The sequence below is a fragment of the Musca domestica genome, unplaced genomic scaffold (genome assembly GCF_030504385.1).
Source record: "Musca domestica strain aabys unplaced genomic scaffold, Musca_domestica.polishedcontigs.V.1.1 153, whole genome shotgun sequence".
NCBI classification, from domain to species: Eukaryota; Metazoa; Arthropoda; class Insecta; order Diptera; family Muscidae; genus Musca; species Musca domestica.
The window spans coordinates 257,625-270,529 of record NW_026712211.1 but is presented as its reverse complement, the minus strand read 5'-3'; the positions used below and the strand labels follow the sequence as shown (position 1 = coordinate 270,529).

Here is a 12,905-nt window from a genome sequence, read left to right as displayed (position 1 = left end):
TATTTTTTTTTACAAATTTAAATAATTTTTCATTCAAAAATTTCAATTCCAAAATGAGTTTCACAGTTCATTGTCCCAGCAGCTGTATTGATGCGTCCACCTAAATTCTTCTACCATGAATTTTACGAAGCTGTTCTTCCTCCTTACTGTACCATGTATAATATGTAAATATGGCCTAAGGTTACGTTTACATTTTGTCTTTTACCGATGATCTATTTGCCACATATTTTCGAACGTCTTATGTCGAATTAGTCCGTGATAAAGCCCTTTATTGTGAAGAGGGCATTAATGTAAACATTGTCTAAAGTTAAATAACAAAATATTGGTACCCATCACGTGATACCCACATTCGATTTAACGCCATCTACCATTTTCAAACCCCATGACATGGATGCCTGTTACGTGCAATGCAACTGTGTGTTTACTTTGACATTTCATTCATAACATTTAGCTTTGGCATACATTGTTTGATGTCAAACAATTAATACAGCCATTTCACTCTTGCTGCCACCAAAAAAGAACGCTACATTCTCTAACCGTCTCTCTTTAAGTTATATCAAAAAAGAACAACAACAAACAACGAACAAAATAAATTACTTGCATAGAAGAAAAAATGTAGTTGTAAAAACGCGCGGAAAAGTAATCACAGAGAAGACCAAACAATACAAAACATACAACAAGGAAATCTCCAAACATTTGCCTTAAAATTTTTGATAAAAACTTTATACAAAATAGCCGCGGTCCGGCGGAACATTTCCTCCAATCCAATCTCCTAACAAAACGAAGACGAGACAACGGTGATTGTTGGTTGGCTTGACACGGGTAGGTTACGTGCGGTTAGAAGCGAGGCAGGTCAGGCGAAAGAGAAATACATTAGCAAACAACCGACCGACCGATGGAAATAAAATAACAATGAGTGAATAGTGTAATGGAAGGAAAATTAGTAAAGCAAACAGTTTTTGAAAAACAAAGACCAAAATGTGAAACAGAACCTTTTAATAAAAATTCAATTTTCCCCTTTTCAGATTTGGGCGGAAAAATATTCTGGCGACAACGGCAAAGACTTCTTTGTGAAAAATCCTACGCAAGTTTTTCAGCCATTGCCATCAAACGCTTGGTGATAAAGATTAACTTGACGGACGCTAATAGAACGGAAACGGTAAACAGTATCAAGGCAGCCGTTCTATTGCTACGGAACTATTATCGTTGTGGCGACGGTCAACAGTTTTTCTCATCTATATGTTTGATGCATTGTTGTGATTGATATTTTTATGATTGACTTCCGACAAATTCTCTAGACGGTTTTTGCATCTAGTGGTGTGGTGGTGGTATTTATCTCTACTCAACCGTAAATTGCATAGACAAAATGGTGCGCCGACGTACGCGCGCCTGTGCCAATTCTAAGGCGCCTGTTGAACTTATGACAAATGGTGGATCTGCTGCAGCTGCCTTGGCCAATGCCGCCCAACTGCTAGAAGAACAATACTTTGCTAGCCCCAAGAGGAAAGATTGTAAAGTGGAGGAATCAGCTTGTGATGAAGGAGGTCGTAGCAGTGCCAGCTCATCTCCGACAAACATTCAGACCGAAGATGCTAATGCTCACAGAACTAAACATAAATCCATCAGTCCCAATAAAGTAAAGGGTGGCATAAATGGGCGCACAATTGGTAAGTATTTTGTTCGTTTTGAGTTTAGTGATTGACATCAGTATGCCAGGCCACTCACACTTCTTGCGCCCATCATGATTGTCACTACAATCACTAAAAATTGTCTGTTTGTGGTGTATCATTACTAGTTGCAATGAATGGCATAACCTCAATCTTTTTTTGTATTGACTTTTGACTTGGTTGGATAGTAGAGGGGAATATATAAATGTGTGTGAGTTAGTGTATGTGTTTTGTGGGAATGTGTATATTCGCGTTTGTTTCTAAACATTGCAACAGTCGAAACTTTTTCTTCTACAAAGAGCCAAACAAAAGAATGCAGAAAGCTCTTCGTTTTTTATTGTTGTTTTTGTGTAAAAAAGATACTTTAAGCCTGTTTTTGGTTAAAGGAAAAGTGAATTTACAAAAAGTTTTGGTAATAAAATTTATTGTTGAAATCGGTTTGCAAATATCTGTGGAAAAAGGGCAAACATGTTAACGATAGAAATCATTGATGATGTACAGAAGATCAGCCAATGTGTTGAGTTTGATGCAAATTTTTTGCTAAACATGTCTGGCCTTGCCATGCAAGTGTTCAAGTACTCATTATTTTCCTAAATGAAAGGGTCGACAAACAAATTGCATCATTCTATTCCTGAAAACATTACTAAACAAATGAAAGGCCTTACAGATCACAATGTGTGGGTTATACGTATCGTATTTAAAGCCATTACAATAGAAAAATGTGTATCTTTCAAATTCCCTTTGCATAATGAGACCTCAGAATATATATTTTTCTGGCCTTTGGAAATCACTATGTATAAAGATTACAAAACAGTTTTAGTTTAAAAATTGATTAGAAAAGCATGATGCGGAATAATAGAATCTCGTGCATTTAAACAAAACTTGATGGTTTTAAGATTAATTATAATTAAGTTACATTCATTGTAAATGAGCTTTCGTCCTAACTTCATTTTGGCATTGAAACAACCAATGAAACCGTCACAGGCTGCCCGAATGTTGTTCTGCGGTATTTTGGCCCATTCCCGGCGAAGCGCTTGCTTGAGGTCATCGACACTTTGGCATTTTTTAGTGCCAAACTTGCTTTTCAAAATATTCCAGACACAATAGTCCAACGGATTGGTATCCGGAGATTTTGGTGGTCATTGTGCGCTGGAAATGAAGCGAGGAACCTCATTTTGTAACCATTATTGGGTGGCGCGTGCTGAGTTCTGTTGGAATGTCCAATGTCTGCGGCCAGAATGTTTGCGTGCCCAAGCTTAATACACCCTCCTGAATATTTTTGCGATAATATTCGGCATTTATTCTGATGCCACGGTTGATTAATACGAGCGGAGAGCAACCATCGGCTGTTATGTTATGGCGGCCCACACCATCACCATGGCCGGCGCTTGAGTTCTGGTGGCCAACCGAAGGTGCGCACGATCATTTTGTTTTTTACAAACTGCTGGACAACGAATGTTTTCTCATCGGAGAAAACCAAATTTGCCAGTTCACCACTTTCGGCCAAGCGGCATAAGTTCTTGCACTTTTTGGAATTTCAATGGCTTTACCCCAATCACGAGGCATTTTTCTGCCACTGCGACGCGGCTTTTCGACTTTTCGAACCATTTCTGCTGATGTTGTTGTTTTCTTCCCTCCACTTCCTTTTTTCCTTTTTTCATCTCACCCTGTATATGTCAAGTCCAGATTTGGAGACTAAATTTGCAGATTAAAGATTGTTTTCAGGTTTTCATATAGCTTCGCAAACGGTACTTTACAAATATTAGACTTTGTGTGGTTATAGCCAATATTGCCAGCCAAATGACCTTTGAGGAGTATTGGGAGTCGATAACGTCTAATCGAGCAACAAACTCAGATATTTCTGGAACGTTTAAAAGGAATATGGAACAGTATATAACCCTTTCTCCAACTATTTTAGCGATATTTTTTACTTTGTTTAACAATATACTTCTTTAAATATAAAAAGATTAGAAACATGGTCATAATAATTTCATTTTTCAAAAGAGAAATCAAAAGGTCTAAAATTTAAACATTTTAGAGGAAAGATCACCTGAAACAGTATCAAAAATTAATTCTTATTCCTTTTAAAAAAAATATTCGTTGTAGTATTTTTTTAATAACATCTCTTTTTCTTTGCCCCAACAGGTGTCCCTCTTGCAACTCGCTCCCAAACACGTACCATTGAAAACTTCTTCAAAGCTAATGCTGCCAAACAGAATAAAATCACCAATTACATGAATGGCCATGACGATTCTATAAACTCCACGGATACACCAAAAACAATACAACAGCCAACATTATCTGCATCCGTGACGCCACCACAAATGACACAGCAACAACAACAGCATATTGAACAACAAAAACGACAAATTAATGGCGACCATAACTACCAGCAGCAGCAACATTTGCCACCAGTTATAAGTCGACGCAGTTTGGATCACATTGTTGTGCCACAAGAATTTATATTTGATCTAAGTGAGGATACGAACGATAGCGAACACACCGATATATCGGACGAGGCCGCAATGTTGCACTCAGGGAATGACGACGATTGTGCAGGACATATGACAAATGGCCTTGATTTTACCACACACCGTTCATCACAACGTTCCGATAGTCATTCATCGTCACACAGTAGTTCAAACACCAGTGGAACAGACAACATATTCCTGCAGGAGCCAGTCTTGACGCTCAATGTGGATAAGTCGCCAAATCAAGCCTCGTCCATAGTAATAAACAAAACGCTCGAAGTACAACCAAAATTCTCTTCACCAAATCAAGTAAACAAATCACTAGAAGTTCAAGCGAAATTTCCTTCGCCAACAACTTTATCTGCCTCTGTCCTACATGGACGTTTCAATCAAATTGTGTCGTTAAATGCATCGCCGGCAAAAGATCCACCTGGTAGCTATGAAAAGAAATCCATGGAATTGAGTTGTCATGATTATGCTTTACTAATGATGCCTGAAAATGACAATAGTTCCTGCGACAGTGGTGTGGCCTTCCACACCACCGTCACAACAACACCACAATGCAATGGTACTTCCAATACCGAGGGACCAGTCGATGGTCCAATCAATCAGTCAGTAGCATCAGCAATAGCTTCTCCAGCAGTAGCGGCAACAAACCGCAGGCGTAAACCAGCAACACCTCATCGCATTGTCTGCTGCCCCTCACCTATTAAATCACAGCCAAGAGTTAATTCCCCGGCCGGTTCTCCATCGCCACGTAAAATGGCTTCGGCTCTCTCACCTCGCAAGTCACAAAGACACGTTACTACTACCGCCATGGCAGCAGCCGGTGGTGGAGCTGCTGTTGTAACGGCACCCAACAAAACTAGACGAAGACTGAATCAATCGCCTCCTAAAGAACAAAAATCTGCCTTAGACGCTGAAACTAATCGACAGGATGATGAACCTGTTGTTGTTATAGTCGATGATGATGTTGAAGTCGAAGACGATCATGATGTAGAATGTGAAAATATGGCCACAAATACAGTCGATATGAAGTTAAACAACCTCCCGCCGCCATCTCTTGTGAATGGTGGTAGTGCGTCCAAGTCCATTTTAAATTCAGCAAAACATCCAACAAATCAGCAAAATGCCACCAACAACAAAGGTAAATCCACAAAAGCCCATCACAAAACCAAATACACCGTTCAGAGGCCTCAGCACACAGCTCTGAAACACCAAGCGCCTCAGCCCTTGGCGGCCACAAATGGCAACCGTGAAATAACTGACTGCTTCCCCGTACGACGAAGTGTGCGCAAAACAAAAACTGCCGTCAAAGAGGAAATGATGCGCAATCTGGAACAAGCCATACTTGAAGAACGCTGTGAAGGCCTTAAAATCGCCTACTTTGAGGGCAAGGGACGTGGCATTATTTCCGAAAGGCGTTTCCAACGTGGCGAATTCGTAATCGAATATGTGGGTGATCTCATCTCGACCGCTGAGGCAGCGGAACGTGAAAAACGCTATGCCTTAGATGAAAACGCAGGCTGTTATATGTACTATTTTAAGCACAAAAATCAGCAGTATTGCATAGATGCCACCGAAGACACTGGAAAGCTGGGGCGTCTGGTAAATCATTCTCGCAACGGCAACCTGGTAACCAAGATTGTGGTGGTCAAACAGAAACCTCATTTAGTTTTAATAGCCAAAGATGATATTGAGGCAGGAGAGGAACTGTGTTACGATTACGGTGATCGTTCAAAAGAATCATTGTTACATCATCCGTGGTTGGCTTTTTAGGAGATAGTAAGATGTCGATGACAAAATCAACAACAACATTTATTGTTAAAACATTTACATTTAGGCGCAGATAAACCAATAAGCAAGACACAATAACATTATTCGCTCCTTTTGTTTCGCTCATTGTTTCTTTTGTAAGAAAGTTCTTAGAACTTGAAAAAAAAAAAAAACAACAACCTCAAGCAACCACACCACCATCCCCCTCACATAACATTACATGCGTATATACAGCGATTTTTTATTTTTAATATTTAGTATTGAACTAGGAGAATATTTTATTTAAAATCTAAAAAGTAGAACACACACAAAACCACAAACATTCAACATTTAAATGTTTCAAATAGTCGTATTTTTTCTCTTTTAAGTTCATACAGACAAGCTACAATGTGGGTATTTTTTACCTTTTGCAGCTATTATAAATCAATTGTACCCTGCCTATCTACTATCTAGCATGTTAGCTAGCTAGCGATCACCATGTTATCAAAGAAATTGTATTTATTTTAAATGGGATACTTAAAATACCTTTTTGCCGAATATTGAATAATTTTGAAATGATTTTATGCGACAGGTGTAAAATGAAAACTTTTTTGTATTTGATTTGATTCAAATTGAATAACATTTGAAAATCGTATAGATTAAATTATTTCAATATTTTTTTTTAGAAGAGATTGAGACTTAAATTTTATATTTGTAACAATGAAGAAGGTGGAGAGTATAATATCGACCAAATCATTAAAAAAGACTAGAAAAATTATTTAGTAAAAAAATTTCAATTTTTAATTCAAAGCGATTTTCAGTGAGGCAAAATGGGAAGAAAACCTTTATTTTGGAAAACATTTGTTGTATTTTCTCTCGGTTCTCTTAACAGGTTAATTATGTATGGGCCATGGGCTGAGATTTCTGAATTGCCGGCACATAATCAGATAATATCCTGTAACATGTTGACTATGGGAAAACATATTCCCCTGTTAAATCTTCTTGTTTGATCGTGCCCTTGTACAGACTACTAACCAAGTCGTTTTACCTTTCTCTCAGACTGGGGATAGCAGATATTGTTGAATTGAAAAATTGTGATTTAGTATCATAATGTATATTTTGATGCCCAAATACGACTGAAACTTGATCAGACGTTTATCTTAGCTTAAGTTTTAAGAGTTTATTCTTGCTGAAAATCGCTTACATTGCATTCTCAACGTTCATACATTCTTTTTCTTTGCAAAATTTCCTTAAGCTCATTTTCATTTCCTTTCCCACGCATTCAGCAGCCAGTAGTCAAAGTCTCCAATGTTATTTATATTTTTGCAAGTAACAAAAAAGTTTTTTTTATTTAAAATACATTTATGCAAAAATGGTTCTCTTTTAAGATGCCTAAGAAAGAAAATAAAATCAAATCTTAAATATAAAAGAATTGAATTTGAAAACAAAAAACTGTCTTATGTTGTATGACAAAAACGAAATGCAACAGAACATAAACATATATTAACTCTTAGATTTATAGCCTCAGAAAGAAAACCACTGAAGTTAAAATAAGCAACTTTACGTTTACATAGGAAAAGTATATATTTAATTGTTAATACAATATAAAATATAAACGAAAGTAAAAATACATTTTCGCAACATAGGTTAAGACTAAATTTATAACAAAAAAAAAAAAAACAAAACACAACAACTCAAATTAAGGTTTATATTCATTTTTGTAGAGCTAATTTAATTGTTAAATATTTGTTTCATCACAAGCAAGTTGGAAAGAAAAACAAAAATTTAATCTTATTATATAACTGCAATTGAGAAGCAGCTCTAACAATGAGTGCTATCGTCCCACTATTCTGCCCCCTCACCCACCCCATAAAATTGTTGGTCTGGTACCTTTGTTTCCAATACAAACATATTTCTTCCTTTTTTAATGTTAAGTTTTTATCAATGCACTATCATCTGGTCCCCAATTAGAAATAGAAATAAAATATACTTTTTATATTTCATAAATTTAGTTCAACCTTCTTGAACATTCTTCTGCCACCATCATCCTTTTTTTCTTTTTCACAAAGTTCCCCACAGCCCACATAAACAACAAGTTTTAATGTACAATAAACTCAAATATTTTTTTATGATTACCCATTAGTAGCTTAAGTTATTACAAAACAATTATAAATTTCATTAATTTTTCCTCTTTAATTTATTACTCTTCAGTTTGTAACTTACTTTTTATTATGAATAAAGAAATGACATCCATTTACCATTAATTTATATAAACACATTATTCTCTCTTTTAACGTGTACAAACAAACAAACAAACATTGATGGTAGAAAATAGAAATATAAAAATACAAACAAGCTACATACATCAAACCATCATGATTGTCAATTCCCCTACTTTCCCATGTTTCTTTTTCACATAATTTGTTTTTTAAGGTTTTTTTGCACATTCGTCGTGCATAAAAACAAAGAAGCTTTTATTACAATTAAAAAATAAATATTTAATTTGTAGGCTAATATATAATCCTCTTGTTTTCAATTACACTATTTAAGTTAATTTTTTTGCTATTTTTAAGCACAAATAAATGAAAATGATTAAAACATAAAAACCACATTATTAAACTTAAACAAAAAATTAAAAAAAAACGAATATATTTAATAATAAAAATACACAAAAAACAAAATATGGTGTTTTTTATTAACGAAGCATTTAATACTTATAAACTTTAAGCCAATGAAAATAAAGGAAACTTGTGGTACATTCGGCGAGAAACTTTTAAAGTGAATGGCATTTAGAATTTTACAGAAATAGGTTTAATAATTGTGAATAGTTTGGTGTTGAATATGCACGATATATACTCACGGTTTATCACGTTATTCGGATATTCGTTTTTATATCCTCAGCCATATGGCTACAGAGCAAATAAAAATAGTCAAACGCCATAGTTTTTACATTTTTTTCTAATATTGAATGAAAGCAAAAAATTTCGGAAATAGCATCAAATTTTAGAATAGGTTTAGATTTATTCGAATTGGTCACCTTTGGCCCGAATTATGACCTTCAAACGGCCAATGAAACCGTCACACGCTGCTCTAATGTTGCTCATTCTCGGCGCAGCGCTTGCTTGAGATAATCGACACTTTGGTATTTTTTTAGTGCCAACCTTGCTTTCCAAAATACTTCAGACACAATAGTGCAACGGATTGATATCCGGAGATTTTGGTGGCCATTGTGCGCTGGAAATGAAGCGAGAAACCTCATTTTGTAAACATTCTTGGTTGGCGCGAGCTGAGTGCGATGGTGCTGAGTCCTGTTGGAATGTCCAAGGTCTGCTGCCAAAATGTTTGCGTGCCCACGGCTTTAATACACCCTCCAGAATATTTTCGCGATAATATTGGGCATTTATTCTGATGCCACGGTCGATTAATACGAGCGGAGAGCGACCATCGGCTGAAATAGCGGCCCATCCATCACCGACCATCACCATGGCCGGCGCTTGAGTTCTGGTGGCCGACCATAGGTGCACATTTTCAGCTTACCTCTTTGGCAAGTAAACACGATCATTTTGTTTGTTCACAAACTGCTCGACAACGAATGTTTTCTCATTGGAGAAAACTAAATTCGTCAGTTCACCACTTTCGGCCAGCGAAACAACTCTTTAGCTCTTTTCAGTCTATTTTCTTTCTGTTGCGGTGAGGGTTCGTGCACTTTTTGGAATTTCAATGGCTTTACCCCGAGCTCATTTTTCAATATTTGCCGAATGAAATATTGCGATATGTTCAGGTCACGAGCCATTTTTCCATCACAGCGACGCGGATTTCGATCAAGTCGTTTTTTTTACATTTCGAACCATTTCTGCTGATGTTGCTGTTTTCTTCCGTCCACTTCCTTGACGTCGGGCTACGCTACCAGTATCACGGTAACTAGCGATGGTACGAGACACAAAAGATTTGTTTACATTTAAATGCTGGAGTGCTCTAACGATACGCACTTGTGGTTTTCCAGCCAAATATAAAGAAATCACACTATCACGCTTGAATTCCATCACGAAAGCGTTGGCTCGCAAACTACTTAATTATGGGACTTTGCCGAATTTCGAGACTTTGCCGATTTGAAATACCGCAATATCAAAGTGGATGTCAAGCAAGGCAGAGGCCTTTCGCCCATTTTGTCCAAATTATGTATTAATAATAAAAAGTTCTTTATTAGTTTTCCATTACGTTTGATATACGTTGACGATAGTTTTTTTTTATTGCATCAGGTCTGAACATTGACGATTCAAGTGCTGAGATATCCTACTACTTACCCCCCATCAATAATTTCTTTCGGGAGCACAATCGCGTGTGCCTACAATGCATAACCCAAAAATGTTTGGGGTTATCTTCGACAGCTTTCTCTAATGCTCGTCTCACATATTTCATATTTCGTTCCGTTAGTTAGTTATGCTGCTCCGGTATCGCCGACTTAGCCCAAATGCCTTTCGAAGCCATTTCGAGGGGACCCAATCATCGATCTGTGCGTCATTCCTAAGTGACATTCAGTTGTAAACATAGCAGAAAATTGCTAACAAAGATGAGTGCGGATGGACAGCGATGATCAGGCAACATAACGTGTTGTGATTTGACTCCCACCTCTCAGAAATTCAGATGCTGTCGTGAAAGCATCCAAGACGTCATTCCACAGCAAGTCAACATATGCTCTGTTCCAGAACTGCAAGGAGTTAAAAAGTAGGCGATGCATACTCATATCAATTTCTGCTTAGAATCGCCCTCTAAAGTTGACATGTAATTCGAGATTAAAGCTCTTAATTTTTAGCCAAAGGACTAATTTTATCGAAATTGGTAAAATCGGTTAAGATCACAATTGAACACTTACGAAATATACCCTTCTTAAATAATTAAAACACATTTTGTTTATATTTTACAGCTTTTTATTAAAAAAGCAGTCTTCATTTGTTAACAAAATTAAAATTAGAATCAAAAGAATCACTAAAGGATGTATAAAAAAAACATTTAACATAAATCCTTTTAATAGACAACAATTGTTATGCTAGTACGTACAGCAGCTTGTTTTTAACAAACTATGGAAGATATGACAAAATCAATTAAAAAACATTAATAAACTAGAGTTGTGCGTGAAGAATACAAACGAAAACTAATAAAAACAATTGCAGTTACTTTATCACTCGAATCGTAAAAACTATTTTAAATAAATAGTAATTGATAATGTTGCGTTTCTTAAATGAAAGTTACATTTAGTTATCTTAAACGAAATTACAAATCAAAAAAGCTAGTAGTACTCAATTCAGCAGGAATGTTGTTAATAATTAATCATTATTGGTATTGTTATTGTTTGTTGCGTTTGTAAATTATTCTAAGTACAAAGATTCAAAAAACTTTGACCATTTACTGATAATTGCTTACATTTAAATCTGTGTACATCATTTAGCAGCAAAAAAGGCAAATACATTTATATAAAAAAATGCAATAACAAAAAGTTTGACTATTCATATAAAAAAACAATTTGCTAGTCAATCAGTGTATATAGGTAAATTTGGAGTCGGTCGTTCGATTACTTTACTCTATTGTACATACAAAAAATTTGTTCGTTCTGTTCTCCAAGTTTCCGCATAAAAGCCTATATAAAACTATATTTGTTTTTCTTTAGTTGTTTTATCTAGAAAATAGGTTCTCCTTCTCTAGAGCGTCATGCCATTTAGAAATCTGTTAGAACTTTACGCCTTTTGTAGCGGTGTAATGCCAAAATTTAAACGCAATTGTTCCAAAAATACAAAGGTGATAATTGTATGTGGACCCAAACGCACGAAAGCTGGAATATAACCTTTGAAGAAACCCATCGGTCCCAAACGTGCAGTAAACTTGACTATATCCCACAGTCCTTTGAATTCTCCAGGTTTGGCATTCATAGAACGTGTCTTCAAAACATCCAAGGGTTGGGTTAGAGTTGTTGCAATGGCACCGGCCGCCAAGGATGCTGTGAAATGTGTAGCCAAGTTATCTTGGAAATGGGGAGTTGCCAAGAGCATAGATTTGATCTGTGGTTAGAGTAAGAAAAATATGATTAAATACTGTACAAGAAAGTCAAGAATCATAATTGAACATTATATACTACTTTCATTCGCATCTACTTTGAAAAGTTCTTCCTAAAACATACCTGATCATAGAAAGCAATCTGACCAACAGTCATCAAAACACCTCTGCCAGTAGCTGTAGTGGCACCGGAGAATAAACGTTTGAATCCTTCCTGGCGATAAACCTTAATCAGACCATCAATGGCATTTTTATAGCTGCAATAACATGTAAACGATTATACAATGACATAAATATTATTTACACTTTTTTCTTCACTTACTTTCTTCTTTGTTCGGCTGGCAATTTTACATCATTTTGCATACGGACATTGACCATATCCGCTGGAGTTCCAACAATACCACCAAAACAGCCCGACAAACTGGCCAGCGTAATTTTACCCAAGAAAGTATCAGTGTTAATGTGTTTCTTGCCCACTTCATAGATACCAAAACGTGTCATTGAGTATGTCATTTGACGCAACACGGATGCGGATAGACCATTGTACAAGGCCAAGACACCTTGTTCACGTACAACTTTGGCTGTTAGTTGCACAACGGACAATTTGCCTTGTTGTGTTTGCAAGGCTACCTTTACCAGATCCAGAGGATGGGTACAGCAGGCTGCTCCGGCACTAGCCAAACCACCAAAATACCAACGTCCCAAACGTTTGGATTTATCCTCGACAACAGCAGACATTTTTCTTGGCAAAGTGTATATTCAGACTAATAAAATCCTTGTGCTGCAAAAGAAAAATTGAAAATATTAGATTTTGCCCATTATGCCTAAGCAGTTGGTTTGAGAAACAATATGACCATGATTTCAAATGCTCTTTGATTGATGATGATGATGCAAGTTCATTAATTGATGTGTTTATGATAAATGACGTCACTTGTAGAGATTGAAAATCAAAACACGTCATCAT

General features: G+C 36.3%; 2 protein-coding genes across 5 annotated transcripts in view; one reads left to right on the top strand and one right to left on the bottom strand.

Moving 5' to 3' along the window:
* The first annotated feature begins 505 nt into the window (after positions 1–505).
* Positions 506–8,167, top strand: LOC101900242 (histone-lysine N-methyltransferase PR-Set7). 3 transcript variants are annotated; one of them, XM_005176007.4, is made up of 3 exons: positions 506–822; positions 1,026–1,667; positions 3,813–8,167. In XM_005176007.4, the coding sequence occupies exons 2-3, from the start codon at positions 1,367–1,369 to the stop codon at positions 5,915–5,917; spliced, it is 2,406 nt and encodes an 801-aa protein (XP_005176064.1). In that variant the 5' UTR covers positions 506–822; positions 1,026–1,366; the 3' UTR covers positions 5,918–8,167. The 3 variants fall into 3 exon arrangements, with proteins under 3 accessions (XP_005176064.1, XP_019894478.1, XP_011294754.1); XM_020038919.2 differs by having other exon boundaries at positions 506–925; XM_011296452.3 differs by having other exon boundaries at positions 506–943.
* Positions 8,168–10,798: 2,631 nt separating this feature from the next.
* The window catches only part of LOC101899953 (mitochondrial dicarboxylate carrier), a 12,312-nt gene continuing 10,205 nt past the window's right edge, over positions 10,799–12,905 (bottom strand). For both annotated transcript variants that reach the window (XM_005176005.4, XM_005176006.4), the window contains exons 2-4: positions 12,264–12,722; positions 12,066–12,198; positions 10,799–11,946 (exon numbers count right to left, since the gene is read on the bottom strand). In XM_005176005.4, the coding sequence (XP_005176062.1) occupies positions 11,626–11,946; positions 12,066–12,198; positions 12,264–12,679 (870 nt within the window). In that variant the 5' untranslated portion in view covers positions 12,680–12,722 and the 3' untranslated portion in view covers positions 10,799–11,625. The remainder of the gene's footprint in view (positions 11,947–12,065; positions 12,199–12,263; positions 12,723–12,905) is intronic.